Genomic DNA, 20,531 nt, shown 5'->3' with positions numbered 1-20,531 from the left:
ACTTACTCACCCTCATGTCATTCCAAAACTGTAGGATGCTTTGTTCATCTTTGGAACACAAATTAAGATATTTTTGATGAAATCCGAGAGCTTTCTGACCCTCAAAAGACAGCAATGCAGCTACCACATTCAAGGCAATAGTTCATGCGTCCATGACATCAGTGGTTCAGCCGTAATGTTATAAAGCTACGAGAATACTTTTTGTGCACAAAGAAAATAAATTAATAACTTTATTTAACAATTTCTTCTCTTCTGTGTCAGTCTTCGACGCACGTTCACGAGAGTACAACAACACATGCGTGTGATCTTGCAGGACCCGGTGTTGAGAAATGTATTTACGTAGCTTATTAAGATTAGGTTAAACCACTGATGTCACATGGACTATTTTAACAATGTCCTTACTACTTTTCTGGGCCATAAAATATTTCAGTTGCATTACTGTCTATGGAGAGTCAGAAAGCTCTCGGATTTCATTCAAAAAATTTTAATTTGTCTTCCGAAGATGAACGAAGGTCTTACGGGTTTGGAACGACGGGAGGGTGAGTAATGACAGACTTTTAATTTTTAGGTGAACTATCCCTTTAAGACTATCAGACATTTCCCTACATGAGGTACAGATGTTTTACCTTTCCACAAGCATTGCAGTGATGCCTTCGCAGTGTTAGCCTGAAGTCTGATGTGCAGTTCATACACATCATCACATGTGAAACAGGAACTAGAACAGGAGCAGCCTCTCCCAGAGACATCCATAATTTCTCTCTCGCCTGGAAACAGTGATTTCATCATTAAGTTTCCTTAATACTGAATTCTAATGCTTTAAACAATCTTAATCTTAACAATTATTTTTTTTCTGTTGCTTGTTTGATAACTAGCCATAGATATTTTTGTACAGAGGCTGTGTAAAATATTTCCTCACACCTCACTAGAGCAGCTAAAGGTATTGAGGCCTGCGGCGTGATCCGCTATAGCCCGGCTCAGCGTGTGGAACCAGTCCTCTCTCTCACCTAAAGAACTATCAGAGACAGAAAGAAGCCATGCTTGAAGTGATGGCATGACAGTAGATGTCAGTACAGACACATGCAAACCATTATGGAAATGCTCATTACCTTGCTGAGAGAGTGATTGTAACATCGCTGACTTCTATCCTGAGCGTGTGGAGCACATTGTCTATGAAAGGTTTACTGACCTACAGACACATGAAAACACATACACATACTGCTCAGTTCTTGATAATACAATTCATATCACACTTAATCTAATCTGTTTTGTTTCCTAGTAGGTTCTTCAAAAAACAAAATGAATCTGCTGAGAGACTGTGCTGTCTTACCTTCATTCCACTTAGAGTCAGTGTGTTTTTCAGCCTGTATTTACCATCCTGCTGAGGGTAGGTGTACAGCATCACGTCATTCATCTGCAACACACACACAAACCTGATTACTATCTAAATGGGGACATTCCATAGAGTAGAAATTGTTTTATATACACCTAATTATAAATTCTATAACCTAACCCTAACCAGCACTTTAAATGTTCTGCATTTTTTTTTTACAATAAAAAAGTACTTTATTGTAATAACATTCTTACAAGGTGGTTTTGTCGGATTTAACTCATTTAAAAAAAAAATTGTCCCCAAAATATGTACACACACGCATACATACCTTTATACAGTACACAACTATATACACAATTTTAAATAACATGAGTGCATGAGCACTTCATTATTTAATTATTAAAGTTAAACCATTTAGATTAGTGATTTACATGATTTAATCATACTAATTATCATTATTATTATATATTATTGTTGATTTATTATCATTTTAAATATTAGCATCATTATTACTCCTATAGACAAAACTAATAATACTACTAATACTCATAATAATATATTTAAATTATTAAAACCTAAAATTAAATGTGAGCAAAAGTAATAATGATGCTTGCCTTCTTTTGACTTTATTTCCACCACAAGGAGGCAGTAAAAGCTTTTAAGTCTGCACACTTCTGCTCTATCCCTGTCCAAGTTAAACCATATAGATTAGATTTACATAATTTAATAATAATTATTGTTTCGTTATAACTATAGTATATCTCTATTGAATAGGCTATCAAAATAATATTTTTACATTATTTAAACCCCTAAACTTAAGTATGGACAAAGTAATAGTGATGCATGATTTCTGTTATGTTTCTGTCTACCACAAGGAGGCAGTATAAGCTTTAAATCAGTGGGTATCAGCCCTTTTTGATTTCAAGTACCCCATCACCCTTTTTAATACAAAAAAATTGTCCATAGATGAAAATAACGGTAACACTTTATTTTACAGTGTATTTTAGAATTTATAATTGTAGATTCTGCACATTTACAAGGAACTAAACCTGAAGTACATGATGTTAATTATTTTACTCAGTATTTTTTAAGCCAGTTTGAGGCCCCATTGAACTTTGCTAAGGCCCCCTAGTGGGCCCTGGACCCCTGCTTTAAATAGTTTTGACATGATCTAATTACTTCCTCTCTGCTCAATGCTCATTCTTCCACAAGTGTAGCACGTTCAGTTCAGTACCCAAGAAAGCAATTCACACGTTCAATACAATAGGTTGTGCTTGATAAAAACAGTTTATGGGGTATTTTCTGCTATGCTTCATTCCTGACAATGAAGTAGTTATGCTAAGAACACAAACTCACACCCACAAACAGGCTAGCCCTACACTTCAAACCATTGTGTTTGCTCGACATATATAGCTCCAAACAAAAGTGGTGACATCATGAGACATGCAATGTGCGTGCCTCAAACATCCGCAGTTCACAGGCCGGGTCCAGGAATTCAGCCTGGACGCTCCTGAGAAAGCCTTTTTGGGTGGAGGCAGCAGGACAGAGACAACAAAAACAACAACAGCCACAACAACCCTCAAACAGCTAAGAATGTATCAGTTCTCATGTAACTAGTGTGTGTGTGTGTGTCCCTTGAGACTGGACGTTGGTGAAGAAAAATACGAGAAAAAAACAAATAACTAATGGTATGAGTCCTACATAAGACATCCATAGTGATCTGATACCATTACAGTAGCTACAAAAAACAAGGCCCTGATTACATGCCAACACAACTCTACTCAACTAGTATTGAATGATATTTGTGACAAATTTTTATCCAATTCAGCTCAGGTGAATAAACTTGACCACAACTTTTCTAGTGGTTCATGATTATTGGATAATGATTTTTATTGGGATTTCTGGGACAGAATCTGGGATCTTCAGAGCCAAGAGTGTCGCAATATCAGAAAATAGCTTCCTGTATGTATGTATGTATGTATACATGGTCCAAATTGACCATTTGTCAAGTGCCAGTTTTCCAGTAACATAATGAGGAACTACAGTGAAAGTAAAAGTGACTTGACATACAGCCAAGTATGGTGATCCATACTCAGAATTCGTGCTCTGCATTTAACTTATCCAAAGTGCACACACAAACAGCATGAACACACACCCGGAGCAGTGGGCAGCCATTTATGCTGCGGCGCCCAGGGAGCAGTTGGGGGTTTGGTGCTTTGCTCAAGGGCACCTGTCGTGGTATTGCCGGCCCTAGACTCAAACCCAAGTCAAACTCTCTAACCATTAGGCCACGACTTCCCCTATATTACATATATTACAGTACACTGTTTAAATTGAACTGTACGAGCACAAGTCTGACCAATGTCAAATCAAATGCATTGGCTACAAACTGCCTTGTGCCTTGAACCTAAGTGAAAAAGTTTCTTATTTACTGTAGTACCCAGAACTTTAGAAAAAGGAGGAAAAAAGAGATGGATAGTAATAAAGATAATAATTACTTTCCCCACAAAAAGGTCTGTATACACTAGGCTACTCTTCAAAAGTTAGGGGTCAGTAACATTTGAAAAGAAGTGTCTTACTAACCAAAGCTGCATTTATTTGACCAAAAATACAGTATCGACAGTAATTTTGTGAAATATTACCGCAACATAGATAGTTTTCTATTTGAATACATAATTTAAAAATGTTTTCTGACAATCGTAAAACAATCATACTGACCTTAAATTTTTTGTGCAAGTTGACCCTTATTTAAAACATCTCAGCAGAGCCCACAGAGCCCAATCTTGTCACTAAGACATTCCGAAAGCCACCCGAGTGGAAGTAACAGAGTAAATGTACTTCAGGTAAACAACTGAACTGACCGCTCATGCAGCCTAATGTTTTTAGCGTTGTTTTTCAGCTGCGGTGACTCAGTGATGTTGATCTGTTGTTCTCTGGGCCTAGTCTTCAGTGTGCTGTCAGTAAAGTCCCAACACAGGAAGCTGGCATCCTATGACCTACAGCAGACATCCTGGGAGGAAGTATGACCCTCGAAAACAAGAGAGCTATAAAGAGGTGTGGGGGTAGCCTTGTGCTACAGCTAATGTAACCTCCAGTGTCTGCTGAAACCAGCTCACTTACTCTCTAGGAAACTGGCTGCTTTTTGAATGATCAAATATCAACAATACACATACCTATCAATAACTGCTCAGTAATTAAGAGGGCAATATAGGCACCTTCATATTAAATAGAATGTGTCAGGTAACTAGCTTTAAACATACTGACAGTTAACTAACTTTAACTAACTTGCCATGCAAGATTCCACTCAGACTTTTCCCTGCAATGACAGTTTTTGGATTTAAAGAGAAAACCAACTGTATAACAAAATTTATTATACAGCTATAGCTTTAAGAAAACAACACCTACTTCGCCCTCAGACACAGGAAGCGATACAGGTCTAACTGAAAGAGAAGCTCTTAACAGTCCCACTCTGCCAACTGGTTTGATCAATCATTTTCAGACACAAACAAAGTCAGGTGAGCTCCAAACGGCTGTGAAGCTACCTGTTCTAAGGAAAATGCGGAAATACTATGCAAGAGTGCTTTTTCCCCCCACTTAAGTACATCTTTAAAAGTAATTTCATAGTTCATTGTATATTAAATATGGTTAAAGTGTACTGACGAATGTATTGACACACATTTATGGTAAACTAAAATATTTAATGCCATTTCTATTCAAACTTGTATTTCAGTCTATTTGTAATGATGAAGTAGCAATTTAGTATGTTTAAAATATATTAACTTTAAATGTTATACCAAATAACACATTAAAATTATAATGAAGCATTTCCTTATTATTATTAAAATGTGATGATTTAAAATGTACTTTAAAATAAAACCTTTATTCTGACATTATTACAAAGTGTACTTTTTAAAAGTGCACTTATGTTAAGAAAGTCATGCAAGTATACTTGCTTTAGGGGCACTTAAGTGGCTTTTTTCATTTATATTTAATTAATATGTTATCTGCAAGTATAGTTTTTTTTAAATATACTTGAAGGTTTGAATTACACTTCAAGTGCACATTTAATGCAATTAAGCACACTGCAAGTAGAGAGAAGCATGACAAAATACCAAGAAGAGGTGTCTGGGCTGCCTGCTTTTCCGAGAGACCTTCATCAGAGTGCCCTCCTTGACAAAAATCTGCAAAACACACAGGTGCAAGAGGCCAGGTGACTTATGGGTAAGGGTGTTATTCACTTAAACCTTTGATGTCTAATAACTGTTACTGATCTTTCAGGTTTTACTGCCAGTAAAAACAGTAATAAACTATAAACATGAAACCATAAATACAGCAAATGAAGCTGAATGTACCCTTCCTGGTTGAAGAAGGTCTCGTTTTCCTCTCACGCTGTAGTCGATGTGGACCAAACGAAGCAGGTTCTCCTGTGATTGCAATAAAAGACATAAAAGAGTGAGAATGAGAAACAGAACTGATTTGTGGATGAGAAAAACGAAGAGCTGTTCAGAAATGAATAAGGGTAGAAACAGAAGGTTTCTGTGTCTGTGTCTGTGACTGTGTGTATGTGTTTGGAGATGCATCTGTGTCTGGCTGTTTTCACACTACTCTCTTTGTTTCTCGACACCTGGTACACTATGATGACATCATATCCCCTCACTCCCTTTTCATCATGTATCAACAATACAACACGCTCTCTCACACAGAAACAACTCACCCCGTGTTTTAGATTGTCATTAACCTGGTCTGCGACCTCTGACACGATTACCAGTGCAGCTGTTGATAAAAAGTTGCAGTCATAAGCACAATTAATGTTTTCACAGTTCAAACATGGTCAGCGGTCAACATTATGTGTGAGAGAGAGACTGAGACAACAATACCTTGTGTGTCTTCATACTCTTTTGAATCCGGAGAGAGGTTGTTTAAGTAGTCTGGAAAAATTACCAAATTACTGATAAAGAGACAAAATAGCTTCTACTTCACCATCTCATACTCTTTTAAATACACTCAAACAGTCTTATGTTTTATGTACAAGATCCAACATACAGTACATTATTTACAGTTCATTTTTACCCCAATCCTCAAAGTCATTGGCAGCCTTTTTATGGTGAAATGTAATTAAGTGGCAAATCACTCAGAAGTAAAATACGATTTATCAAAATGTGAATTTCAGGACTGCAAGTCAGCAACAAACACAACAATTTTACACCTACTGTAAGTTTATGTCAATAAAGTGTTGAGCAAGTAGTTTTATTATTTAATTACTGTATCTCCTGTGCCTTTTGATGCAGTTTGATAAACATAGACTGTTGTTGCATAAATGCACCTTTGTGCATTATCTCTGTATACAGTATTTATGCATATACCTGTACTTCCAACATTTACACATGTGAAACCCAATAGTTGTTATTTTTTGCATTAATTCTGTAATATAATATTTATTAATATTTTTAATAAGTTTTTATTTTTATATTTTCAGTTTTCATTTTAATTTTATTTAAAGTTTTAGTTATTTTTTTAAATAAATGTATTAAATATTTGTTTTTAGCTTTCATTTATTTTTATTTCAGTTTTCATTGTAGTAATTTGAAAACGTCAGCTTTTACATTAATATTATTTTTAGTGCTGTCAAACGATTAATCGTGATTAATCACATCCAAAATAAAATTTTTGTTTACATAATATATATGTGTGTACTGTTTATATTTATTATATACACACATGCATATATATATTTAAGAAAAAATGTTATGTTTGTATATTAAATATACTTATATATAATCTAAATTATATGAATATAAATATATGCATGTATAATGCATAAATATTTTCAAAATATATACTGTATGTGTGTATTTATATATTCATAATAAATATACACTGTACACACACATATATTATGTAAACAAAAACATTTATTTTGGATTCAATTAATCACGATTAATCAATTAACAGCACTCATTATTTTAGTTAAACAAGGTTAAATCTGTAAATCATCATTTTTTTTTATTTCAGTTTTATTTTTAATAAAAACTTCCAAATTATTTTAAAAAAACATTAATTTTCAAAATCTTACTTTTAGTTAACAATAACCAAATTGCACAAATTATTTAGTCTTCTTTCCTTAAAAAGGAACTGAATGCGATAAAGTATTAATATGGGAAAGTATCATCTGGACTAAATATTTGAATCACGCAGTGTTCACCTGTGAGGATCATGCGGTACTGGAGCACACGCACAATGACCCGCAGCAGCTGGTGTTTCAGAGGAACATGAACTCCTTCTGCATTCTGTGTCTGGAATACAAACACACATGTATATGAGAAATGGCACATAAAACAATATACAGTGCATGCAAACATATTATTACTGTAAACACAGACATACAGAAGAAGGACTTGGAATATACACACACACACACACACACACACAAAATCATTAAATCAAAAAACACTAATGCTGCGTTCATGTCAAACAGGACTTGTTACTCCTCATGATAAAACTTTTTTAACTGTTGAAGAAGCTGCCATTTTGTTGTTTTTACATGATGTCACAAAGGTAAAGTAAGAGAAATCTAAATTTGTATCAAATTCGTGAGTTTAACGAAGATGTGAACAATTTTACTAGCCAGAAAACACATAATTATGGTATTCACAATTATTATTTTATAGCATCTGCACATATAAATGTATAGACACAAAAAGATCTCTGTAAACACAAAACAGTTTTTCCCTTAAAACTCACACACAAACCTGATCGCACAATCATACACAATCAAGAGTTACATGCCACCTGTGCTCTCTCTTGACCCACAAGATACAGTATCATAGATCACAATGGCACCACTTAGAAAAGCTCATTTCAAGGTTATTCAATGACCTTCCATTTTTCCAGCTACACAAAACCCTGAGTACGCTTCATTCCAGCCAATTCCATCCCAATTATATCATTCACTGGGAGAAAATGTGAACAAGTGAATCAGTCAAACACGCAGCGAGAAGAAATCAATCAAGGCCTAATTGACTTTGACACATCATTGTTCATGCGAGCTCTGAGGAGCCATGGGGGACGTGAGAGGTCAGTAAAGGGCAGATAAGGGCAAATAACTTCAGAGTTATGGACATCCAGAGACATGGGACAATGCTTGAGATCTTCAACAAGAAAAGGGAAAAAGGGATGCCGTTAATGACCTTGTGAGGAGTGTGAACGAAGGGAGTTGTGGCTTCAAGATAAAAGAACACAAGCCAGTGTTCAGTTTGTCCAGTTTGCACACCTGCCACAACATAATTCCCACAACACCTCTGAAAGGCACTCTCTGGGTGCTCTCCCTGGGTCTTTTTCACACCAGTTCTCTGTGTCATAACCGTACTGTCATCATCATCATAATTCACAGGTTTTATCCATCACATTTCTTATTTCTCTTAATTTTCTTCTACGTTTACATTGCAGTTTATTCATCACATAAACAAATCTGTTATTTAGATGATAATGTGAACATAAATTACACACACACACATGTTGGTATATGTGGTTTATGGGGACTCTCCATAGGTGTAATGGTTTTTATTCTGTACAAACTGTATTTTCTATTGCCCTACCCCAACCCTACACCTAAACCTACCCCTCACAGGAAAATTTGTGCATTTTTGGATTTTCGAAAAAACTCATCCCAAACAAACTATAACACACACAAATAAAGTCCACACTCTAAATTTACCAATAAATCACCTCCTCATTGTAATACCTATGTCATAACCATGTCATTATACAAATTTGTGTCCTCATAAACCACATTAACATGCTCACACACACATACACTAAGTCTGACAATTCAAGTAAAAAAATCAACATATACTGACTCATTCAATTTCTATGTCAATCGAAGGCTAACACTTTGTTTAAGGTGTCTTTGTTACAAGTTACATGTGCTTACTATTAGAATAACAATTAATTATGCATAACTACATGCATGTTACCCTAATCATAACCCTAATCATATAGTAAGTACATGTAGTTAATTAATATTACTCAGTACTTAAATGTATAATTACAGTGTAACAAGGACACCTTAAAATAAAGTTTAACCTGAAATTATTCAATTTAATGTTTTATAAAATATTTAATTGAATGTGAGTGTCTTGGTGTAGATATTTTTGTTTACATTCTCTATTTCTGTGTACTTAAACAGAAAATCTGTAAAAATAAATAAATAAATAAAGTTTAAAAAATATTTAATTGATTTTCATAAAATAAAAAATGTAATTATACTATGAATTAATATTTAATTAATATGTAATATTTAAAACATTCAGTACATTGATGTATTAGATACATAGCAATACAAATTGAAAAGTTCATGCTAATGCATATTAGATTTCTAATTTCATATCAAAATATGCAATCATATTAAATTAATAATCATTATATATATATATATATATATATATATATATATATATATATATATATATATATATATATATATATATATATATATATATATATATATATATATATTCACTTCAAAAGTTAAACAAAGTGCAAAATTAAGGTAATATATAATATATATATAATATATTATAAAATAGTAAACTGAAGTAAAAGTGCAAGTGCAAATTAAATATTAAAACATTGCACAGTTTCATAATGTATAAACTATTTAAAGTATTCCGTAAACTGCACTATGAAGTATTACACAGAAAGGTGCAAAATTGACTTGTTTAAAATATATATTGATGCACTAAATCTATATTACCAGACATACTGATGTATTATACAGTAATGATACAAGTTAAAAGGTTAATGTTAATGCACATTATTTTATGTAATATCAAAATATGCATTTAAGTAATATTAGGAAATGTTTATGATGTTATGTTAAGGAGCATCCAACCACATTTTAAAGCATAACATTTGTCTAAATCTCAGTTAGATTAGTGTAAATTAGAACGTCTACATTAGGCAGCTTTAGGTGTGAACGTAACCTTTTCTCCTTCTTCAACTCTTAATATCTTGCACCTGTCCTCCATTATCTAATTACTTCCTCTCTGTATTGCTCTTTCACTGCAGCGAGCCTCATCCTGACCATAAAGACTCTCAGATTCCTGTGTTTAAGCATAACATGGTCTCATTGTTAAAGGCAGCAGAACTAATGAGATCCTTGTACTGAACACTTGCACCAAACTGCAATCCAATTGACATTTGTGCTGAAGAAGTGGCCAGTCTTTGTGTATGTGTGTAAGCGCAGATATTTAGTAGAGTTGGGACACAGCCAGGAACACGAATGGCGACTCATGCCAGAGAACAGACAGGCTACACAAATCAGGCACTGGTCCGGCTGAAGCAGCGTCTGCGTGGACAGCTGATTTAATTGAGGGTTGTTTAAGAAGATTGCTTGGCTAATTAGCTTTTTTCCGCCTCATTGCCCAAATGCCAGATCTGTGTGTATGTGTGTCAGTGTCTTGTTCTGTCTTTATCTTGTCCTTTCCACCTGTAAAATTTAAGAGCAACACTACGTACTAATAATACACATCCAAAGAAACACCAGGCCTGTTCATAGTGCAAACATGACCTTTGAGATTCTGAATGCAAGAATAAATAAATCATGCCCTTTTAGTCTTAGGCTTTAGCTCAATTTAAATAGTGAAAAAAAAAAAAAAAGTGTATATATATACACTTTACTATATATATATATATATATATATATATATATAACTATATATCATGCCCTTTTAGTCTTAGGCTTTAGCTCAATTTAAATGTTTACTATATATATATATATATATATATATATATATATGTATGTATGTATGTATGTATGTGTGTGTGTGTGTATATATTTCTTCGTCTCTCTCGCTCTCTTTCAGAGCAGCCCACATTTGTCTCCTTCCTCCTTACACATTCTGCACACACACAGCCAGATACTTATAAACACACATGCACACGTTCGTGGTGAAAACCCTCGTAAACAGTGTAGCTGAACAGGGTTTAATCCTATCAGACCACAGCGGTGATCAGATCAGCTACTGTAGATACTTCATCTCTGTCATCAACCCAGCACGCACACGCACGCACAAAATGAGATTATACAAGCTCAGCTCCAGAGAAGAGAATTCCTAATGCATCCTTGATCCTCAATGCATCTACTATCCTTCCTCAAAAAGCTTGAATGCTGCTGGTGTATTAGCTAATACAAAATGCCACATCATTGAAACCCATGTGGTAAAATCCAGATTCATTTCCATGTGTAAAGTAGAAGATAAATATAACAGCTAGAGATATATATGTGGAGGAATCTCACAAAAGCATGGCCAGGTCACACATCACCCCGCAAGTTAAAAAAACAGAAAAAAAAGAATGGCATTAATAAATGTAATTAATAGGGCTGGTAATTTAACATGTTAATTAAATTAATTAATTACAGTGAAAAATAATGTGTTAAAATTATTAATGCATTTAACGCACTTGCCCTGTCCCAGACCTACGTGGGTCATTTGACATTTCATACAGTTGATTAATAACAAATATGAGGAAGGGCATCAACTCAATGCGTGTTGGGGCCTAGAGAACCTATGTTAGAATGTCCCTAAAATTCAAGATATGTTTTTGTCTCATATTTATATCATTTAGTTAAGCAATTTCACACAAGCAATAGGCTAAGTGCAATATCACACAAATGCAAATGTGATACTGATCTTATGCAACAGTTCACTAAGAAGTTAATATTGTGTTATTTTAGACACAGTGTTGTCTGTTTTGCTAAATTTAGCCAATGAAAATATAAAGACAAAGCAGAACTGTTTGTCTCCAAGCAACACACAGCATTTCATTTCCTAATCCACGTTTTGAATGAATTGGGTGAACCAGGCTCGTTGGATTTGAAGTGGCGCTGCAAAGACAGATCGGTGTATGACATCAGAGTACCACTAGAGCGTTTCTAAAGCATAAGGAGTCGTCTGCTCTCTATAGCTCTTGCAGTACTTTGATGTCACACACCGATCGGTCTGATGGTGATGATCCGCTTCAAGTTGAACAAGTCTAATGATTCAATGGACAATTCATAAAGAACCATTTACTTCACTTCTGAATGAATCAGCCATTTGAACGAATCAAATGAATGAATAAATTAATCAATCACTTAATCATTAAGACATTTACCACCACCTACTGGCATCTTTAGTTTATTATATAGAGTATCATTTCATTAAAGAAATAATTTCATATTTCCATAGCAATAATAATAATAAAAAATAAATAAATAAAATAAATTATTAAAGGTATAGTTCACCCACCCAAAAATGACAATTGTATCATCATTTACTCATCCTCATGGTCCAAAAGAGTATATGTAATAAATTTTATCAAACAAATTATTTCTTCCTGAAACTACTTTTTGTAATGTCTGTTTGATGTTTTACACAACAATGACTTTAAATGATCTTTTGGGAGTAATTTCTCAGCCAGATTTGATGTGCGATTAATTTGCGATTAAATAAATAAATTAATCGCCACATCATGTAATTAATTAGATTAAAAAAAATGTATCACTTACCAGCCCTAGTAAGTAATAAATGTCAAAATAAATGTCAATAAATGTTACATTGTTAAAATGTTTGTAAAATGACTAAACTATTTAAATAATATTTTGAATACATTTTATATTATATATTTTTAGAAATTCCTATCCATGGTATTTTTTTTTTATTAGATTTTTTTTCTAATTCAAATTACTTTACTGTCAATTAAACATATTCCCCCAAGTTCTTCTTACTGTAATGCATCAGGCTGTTTTTTAGTAATTCATTATTCTCAATAATTCTCATTACTTTTTTTAAGTTGGTGCAACAAATACTTCCATTACACATAAATACTTTAAAATTTAAATATGAATCTTGTTTTACATTACAGAATATGAAATTTTGCATAATGATAATGAGAAAACATGCCTAATTGTTAACAAAAAAATAAAAAATAAACATAATTTGTTTGGGGTGAAATATGACCCAGACATATTCTTGATGAAGTGATCCAGTAACATTTCAACATTCAAAATTTCTACAGAGCTACAGCGGTGGCATATACTAATAAAGTCAAGCGGGTGTTTAAACTCATGACTTGTCCACCTTCAGGCCCCGATCAATAAAACAACTGCATCACATCTCCTCCCATTTAACAAGTCGAGAGAAGCATCACAGCACAGATTGGGTGAATAAAACAAGTCAGAGGTGGCTAGACAAATAGCTGGCAGGATCAGAGAAATGTAAGGAAAAGCCTGCCTCGCTGTTGACTTGTGTGTGTGTTTACGTGGTGGTACACCATGAGAGTCAGCTCTATTGGTTTCATTAGTGCAGAGTGACCAGAGGCAACCAGTGATGCTCAGTACATACATCACCCAGTCAAAGCCTATAAGCATCACTGCAGCCGTACTGACCTGGACTCACTGAGAGCACTGAGTGAGCACATTTCACACCCACAAATGAATTACATTGTGTTGAAATGCTTTGTGAAGAATAATATGTGCTGTTATAAGCAGAAATTACATCTTAATCTTGTTTCATTACTCTGGAGTTATTTGGATCTTGAGCCTCTGCTATTGAAGCCACGGCAGGCTGTCACACATTATTAAAGATGCAGTCCTTGATCTAAAAAATATAAAAAAGCACTCCTTATCTTATTTCACAAACCCCTGAGCATTTTACCAAGCTTAATTAATGCATATAAGAAGAAATCTACCCACAGTTTTACTTTTCAGTTTGAGCAGCTGACGACAATGCCACGTTTAAAGGACATTTGGCTAAATCAGCCTTTCTCTTCATCTTTCCTGATCTCTCCCTGCTATACATTGAGGGTCTAATTTTGAGTCTGCCACCCACCGAGGCTTCTCTGAATACAGATGCTCATGCATATTAATGAGCGAGGACAGCTGGCTTCTTGTCGTTGGTGATCCCGATCACCACTGAAATGTGTGGTCTCCACCAACCATCCTCCAATTAAATGATTCAGCGGAGCCTCTGTCATTAATAGGGTTGGGTATCATTTGAATTTGATCAATTCTGATTCCAATTCCGATTCTACTTATCGATTTCAATTCTTTTCGATTCCCAGTTTCGATTCCAATGGGATTAAAAAATGATATCAAACATTTATCCTGTGTCTCTTTTTGCAAACCATTTAGTTGCAGTTAAATACCATGAACAAAAATTCAACAGGCTACATAAAAACTGGACTCTTTAAGAGCTGTTGATGTGCAAAATAGAGCTGCATGAATCTGGATAAACTGTTTTTTTTTTTTTTTTTTTTTCTCCATTGGAAGTTCCAATGGTTCTCTCATGATTCTGAAGAAAAACATTAGACAACTAAACAAAATCACATGTAATTTCTGAATGAATGATTCAGTGACTAACTAAAGATGCACTTGTTTCATTACTGGATGAATCAGTGTTCTTGAATGAATCTCTTGTATGATTCAAAGACAAATACATTTTAACAGCTCATTTTCGCCACCTACTGGCGTAACAATGTAATCGATAAATCTTCATTTGAAGTGTCAAATTACTTTCAAATGTGATTTACTCTATTTTAATTGCTACCTTACACATCAGAGTTTAAATCTAAACTATGGGGTGGTTGCAGAACTAATTTAAAATTAACAGTACTAATGGTATTAATTAGATGCTACATATATTAGCCTTTGTATTTTTAAGCTATGATTCTCCCACGATTCTGAAAACAAAACAGACAACCAAACAAAATATGTAATTTACTTGAGTTTCTGATGTTTTATTTATTTAAAATGTTTTATTAATGTTACAAATGAGTCTTTTTAAAAATATGTATTAATTTAAACAAATTAGCCTAATTATGCAAAAAAAATCATTATAAATAAATAAATGAAGACTTGTTTTGTTTTGAATATCCTAAATGAATGATTCAGACATCAAATACATTTAACAGTCACTGTTCGCCACCTACTGGCATAATGTAACATACACAATCATTATTTGCAGCGTATTCTTACTTTCAAAGAGCCATTTTGATCGTGGCTCCCGCAAACATCAGAGTCTATATCAGGACTATAAACTGTTATCCCAATACTTATATTATTATTTAATGAATGCAACACAAAAATGTAGTCTGCTGTGTAGACTGTTTGTGAAGTTGTTTCAAACATAAAGTTTTACATGATAAGCTCTCTCTGGATAAGCGGCTGTGCATAAGCAGGTTTAAATATTCCGATGTGATTTCAAAGGTTTAATAGACATAGTAGAATCACCATCATTTAGGAATAAGATTGCATGTGTTTGAATCGAGATCGCGATCTTTTAATGATTAAACGTGCATACATATGAGCATTATAGCCTATGTATTTTTCTAGCCCATATCATATTTAAAAAATAAAAATAAAAAAGGTAATTGCAATGTTTTATTTTACAATTCAGACATTTTTCTTACAATTTTTTCTTACAGCATTCTGAGCAAAATAAAAAAGTCTGAATTATTCTTTTAGTTTCAGGCACAGAATAAAAAATTAAAAGGCAATTAAAAAGGCAAAATTTAATTTATCAATTCAGATTTTTTCTTTTCTTCAAATCATCAAAACGTGATCAATTCCCAAACAAACCACACACATTTGCATGACAGACCTCACCTCAAACTGTTTCACCACATCCTCGAAAGCTTTACTCTGTCTACAGCTCTCCTCCAGCAGTGACATGCTGCGGTCATAGTCTGAGATGTAGGTTGCGAAGGATGACAGCTCAGCCCGGCGCGTTAATATGACATCAACCACACTCGGTCTGTCCTCCCTGAAGATGAATGAGAAAAAATGAGAACTTTTCGGAGGGCATCCAAGGACACTCATGCTAGCATTATAATGGACTGTGCTACTGTAACATCATATGTACTGCTATGAAACAGATAAGAGTGTGTAATGTAATGTATTGTGGACAAGGACATATCAGCTTGTCCATATTAATATGTGGCTCAGTTGGGGAGATGCATACACTACAGTACAGTAGATGCGGAGTGCATGCATTAGCACCTTGTAAAGGATGCACGTTATATATAACACAAGTAAGGAATTTTTAATGCAATGACATGCTATTAAATGTGTTCATAAGCATGTGTACATTTTGGATATTGATGTGCATTAGTTTAGTGTACATTAGTGTAATGTGCTTCAGTATGTGTGTTCTCACCACTGTTTAATGCGGGTCTCCAGCTCAGTGAGGATCTCATTGTGCAGGTGGTAGACCTGAGGAAGAGTGCTCAGGATCTCGTCCAGCTTCCCGTTTTCTAACAGTGGTTCCTCTTCATTTCCTGCTGACTCCACTGCTGCTCTGAAATCCTGTAAGTAAGTGGACTGGCATGAGGAATCATTAAATTAAGTATTTCAAAACAAAATGTGAAGGTGCATTAAAGGAATAGTTCACCCAAAAATTTGCTAACAATTTACATAACCTCAGGCCACTCAAAATGGTTCAAGATGGTTTGTTTCTTAATCAGAAGAGGCACCAATGGTCACTTGCTCACCAATGGATCCTCTACAGTGAATGGGTGCCATCAGAATGAGAGTTCAAACAGCTGATAAAAACCATAATATAATCCACAAAAAAAAAATCCACACAACTCCATCAATTGAAAGTCCATTACATAACGTCTTGTGAAGTGAAATCTGTTTATAATAAACAAATTTATCATCAAAACGTCCGATTCCTTTATCCATAATATTGCTATCTCCAGTTTGAATCAGGTGAGAAATATGCACAGATCAAGCACTGTTTATAAGCGAAAACAGTCTAAAACAGTTCCAAAACAATTTTTTTTTTGTGTGTGTGGATTTTGAAGTTAGAAGCATTTTGATATGAGAGGAAGCATTATTATGGATTTTTTTTTTTTTTTTGCCAGTTGCAACGGTTTAAAGTTAAGATGTCTTGATAGATTTTTTTCTTACAACCAAGCATCTTTTCACATGAGAAAACATTAACTGACAGACTGAAGTGGTGTGGATTTCTTATGGATTATTGTGATGTTTTCATCAGATGTTTGACCTCATTCTGACGGCACCCATTCACTGCAGAGGATCCATTGGTGAGCAAGTGATGCAGTGCTCAATTTCTCCAAACCAAATCTATTCTGAAACAAATTCATCTACATCTTGGATGGCCTGAGGGTGAGTAAATTTTCAGAAAAATTTTGATTAACTATTCCTTTAAATATTTTGTATTGTTTGATGATTTCAGCTGTCAATAAAAGTCTAATAGTGACATAAATTATCATGTTTAAATCCATTCCACAAGATTTCACATTCCATTCTCAGAATCAGAAATTGGAATGGTTTCCAGAAGTTCTAGGTACTTATATACAATACGTACACATACTGTATATACAAGAAAACAAACAGAAAAAAAAATTAATTAAAAACTTACTGTAATATACATCAAGAAAAAACAGATATGTACAATTATTTAAAAAACTTTAAATAACATATATCTAGACTGAGTAAGCAGAAGCAGAAATGAACAGATGTTCATATTAAGTATTGCATATACTTAATTTACTGCATAAAATGTAGTTACAGTACATGGTACATATTCTATAGCCTAACACCTGGGTTGAACATCATAAGCAGATTGTTCTATAATAAAAACAGCTATAAAGCAGTGGGTGTGTTAGTCATTCAAAGTGGTGATATACAGTAGAAATCATTGTCTATAATAACAGTGGCAAAAAAGTTAAACAAAATGCGAAAAACTATACCAGCTTCCTCAGGCTTCTGTGTGAATACATCAGATAATCTGTACTTGTCCTCTCCTGCCTGTGAATTGAACTCTGACCACATTCATCCCTCTGGATGAGCTTCCATGCAAGCTTAAGCTACTGGATTGAGCTAAAAGCAGCCTGTGCATGAGCCTCAAGCTTTGACACAATCTTAGCCCACAATACCACCTGTCAGGGGAACATGTTATTAGTTTCTGCTGAATATATTTGTTTTGGCTGTAACAGACAGTTAAATTGAGCGGCCATGAGCTGGCCTGTTCGGGGACCACTAGCCCGATGGCTCAGATCCAGAGAGGATATACATGACCTACTATATATACACATCATGTACCTTATGAATCGGGATAAAATCTGCTCTGAAATGTCTTCACAGGCAAAGCCGTTAGGGATTGTGTATCCGTTATGAGAAAAAAGTCAGACATGCATGCACACACAGATGTGTAAGCGGACGTGCGGGGAGGTGGTATGCTGGAATTCTTTTCTGAGCTTCACACATGAATCAATGTGTATCGATCACAGCCGTGTCAGCATTTGTCAATTCTCTCATAAATAACTCAGAGCTGTTATACAGTCCTCCAAGGTAATATGAAACTTGTTTCCTCTGATAGCATCTCAATAGCTGAAACTCCATGACAAATTTCCAAATGTTCATTGTAATGAAAGTGCTTCGTTTTACACTTGCCTTCTTAAGTCTCATTACACTTTTATTGCTTTCTTACAGTTAAGTTGCATAAACCACGACACAGGAATGAACCGGCTGGCGGGAGATATTTGTATTCTTGTACCAGTTTATGCAACTGCATGCTTTCATTTGTTGCTCAAAACCAAAAAAAAAAAAAAGAAAGGAAAAAAGCTGCAAATTCTCAAAAATCACATGCCTAGCAACCTGCATTACAATTAAAAGCATAACTTCACATTATGGACAGGTTCTGGAAATTCTTTGTAATTTTTGTGTTATTCAAGAACAAACAATGAAACAATGGGCACATGTTCTGTCCTGTAGCCTTCTGATTGAGCACTCTGTTCCTTTCAGAGTACACAAAACAGAGAGAGAGACTGAGAGAGAGAAAGAGACTAAAAGATAAATAAAAAATGGAGAGAAAGAATGTCAACCCAAGCAACCCAGGAAAATATTTTTATTCCGATTTTTCCTAAACTTTATCTTAACGATTTCAAATACTGTAAATTCTGTTCTTTTAACCTTTCTAGGAAAAGTCTCCATTTTTTCTCAATTTAATTTCACTGAGAATAAATTTTTATTCAAAAACGTAATGCAGTGACGCTATTTGCGCTATTTTGCTTTGTTTCTTCAGCCTCTTCATCTATATGACCAAACAGTACTGTCAAGTACCAAGTACCTTTAAGAGATGCATATGTTAAACCTAAAAACTGCAAATCCCCAAGCAACAGTGGGGAAGGAAACACCCTCAAAGTCACCATTGACAGCAGCTGAACACTGATTTAATGATGTCATAGTGGACATAAAATCAAGGTGACTCAGATCCTCCAGCTCATTATCATTCAGCACAGCACAGCACAGTGATTAATGACATCTTTATCTTTTCCACATACCTACTAATTGTTAAATGCAGTATAAATATTTATAGCACATCAATATCAAACTGAACATTCTCTTAAACGAAAGCTAGTCATGAAATACTACTGCAGCTTTTGCTGTGATGTGCCTATTCATTTGGCTCCATTCACAACCCCTCCCGTTATGTTGCTCAATGCAAATCTACAGCATTATGTATGAATAAGGGGAACTATAATTACAGCTCTACTATAATACAAGACAGCATATGCATACGAGACACACAGGCATGTATATGATTAGCATTCTTTAGTCGTTAATAGGACAGCGATTCTATTGACTATAGCTTATTTTATTCAAATGAGGCAATTAAAACGGTGAATATGAAGTATAGTAATTTACATGAGGTGCACCATATGAAGAACTTTAGTTCCCACTGGATTGTGTTAAATTGCTCCTTCAGCCCTGCCTCGACTTGATAACTGGGATACATATTGTATTAATCATGAAAACAAAAGTGCTAAATCTGGTTACAAGGTTACAGTCTAGAGGGCAATGTTTAAAACAATAGGTTATAGGTTTTTTTCTGGCTAATCTCATCACTCACATGGACCCTGCAAGCCATGCACAAACACACACACACACGCAGCCCTAGGGAACCAGGTTAGAAAGACACTTTGGCTGTCAGAGTGGGAGAGCTAATGAAAACAAATGATAACTTAAATTGGACACACTACATGACAAAGCAATATTAAGTACAGTGTGAAAAGCCAATGCATTCAGACACACAGTGAAACTCTCCTTCTACCAGGTATTCATTGAAGTCTTCATAACACTGAGATAAAAGGAGCAAGTGCAACTTATCTCTCAATGAAAACTATATATATAAAT

The 20,531-nt window shown here is 34.5% G+C and overlaps 1 protein-coding gene across 2 annotated transcripts in view; it reads right to left on the bottom strand.

Annotated features, from left to right (window-relative positions):
- Positions 1–20,531, bottom strand: part of LOC109105879 (FYVE, RhoGEF and PH domain-containing protein 5-like) — a 39,816-nt gene that overhangs the window by 3,875 nt on the left and 15,410 nt on the right. For both annotated transcript variants that reach the window (XM_042734382.1, XM_042734383.1), the window contains exons 6-16: positions 16,525–16,673; positions 15,975–16,131; positions 7,533–7,623; positions 6,208–6,258; positions 6,045–6,103; positions 5,683–5,754; positions 5,443–5,511; positions 1,328–1,411; positions 1,107–1,186; positions 919–1,012; positions 627–764 (exon numbers count right to left, since the gene is read on the bottom strand). In XM_042734382.1, the coding sequence (XP_042590316.1) occupies positions 627–764; positions 919–1,012; positions 1,107–1,186; positions 1,328–1,411; positions 5,443–5,511; positions 5,683–5,754; positions 6,045–6,103; positions 6,208–6,258; positions 7,533–7,623; positions 15,975–16,131; positions 16,525–16,673 (1,044 nt within the window). The remainder of the gene's footprint in view (positions 1–626; positions 765–918; positions 1,013–1,106; positions 1,187–1,327; positions 1,412–5,442; positions 5,512–5,682; positions 5,755–6,044; positions 6,104–6,207; positions 6,259–7,532; positions 7,624–15,974; positions 16,132–16,524; positions 16,674–20,531) is intronic.

This window comes from Cyprinus carpio, chromosome B11, assembly GCF_018340385.1.
Source record: "Cyprinus carpio isolate SPL01 chromosome B11, ASM1834038v1, whole genome shotgun sequence".
Taxonomy (NCBI): domain Eukaryota; kingdom Metazoa; phylum Chordata; class Actinopteri; order Cypriniformes; family Cyprinidae; genus Cyprinus; species Cyprinus carpio.
Note: the sequence above shows the minus strand (reverse complement) of the source record. Positions and strands in the feature narration are given on the sequence as shown.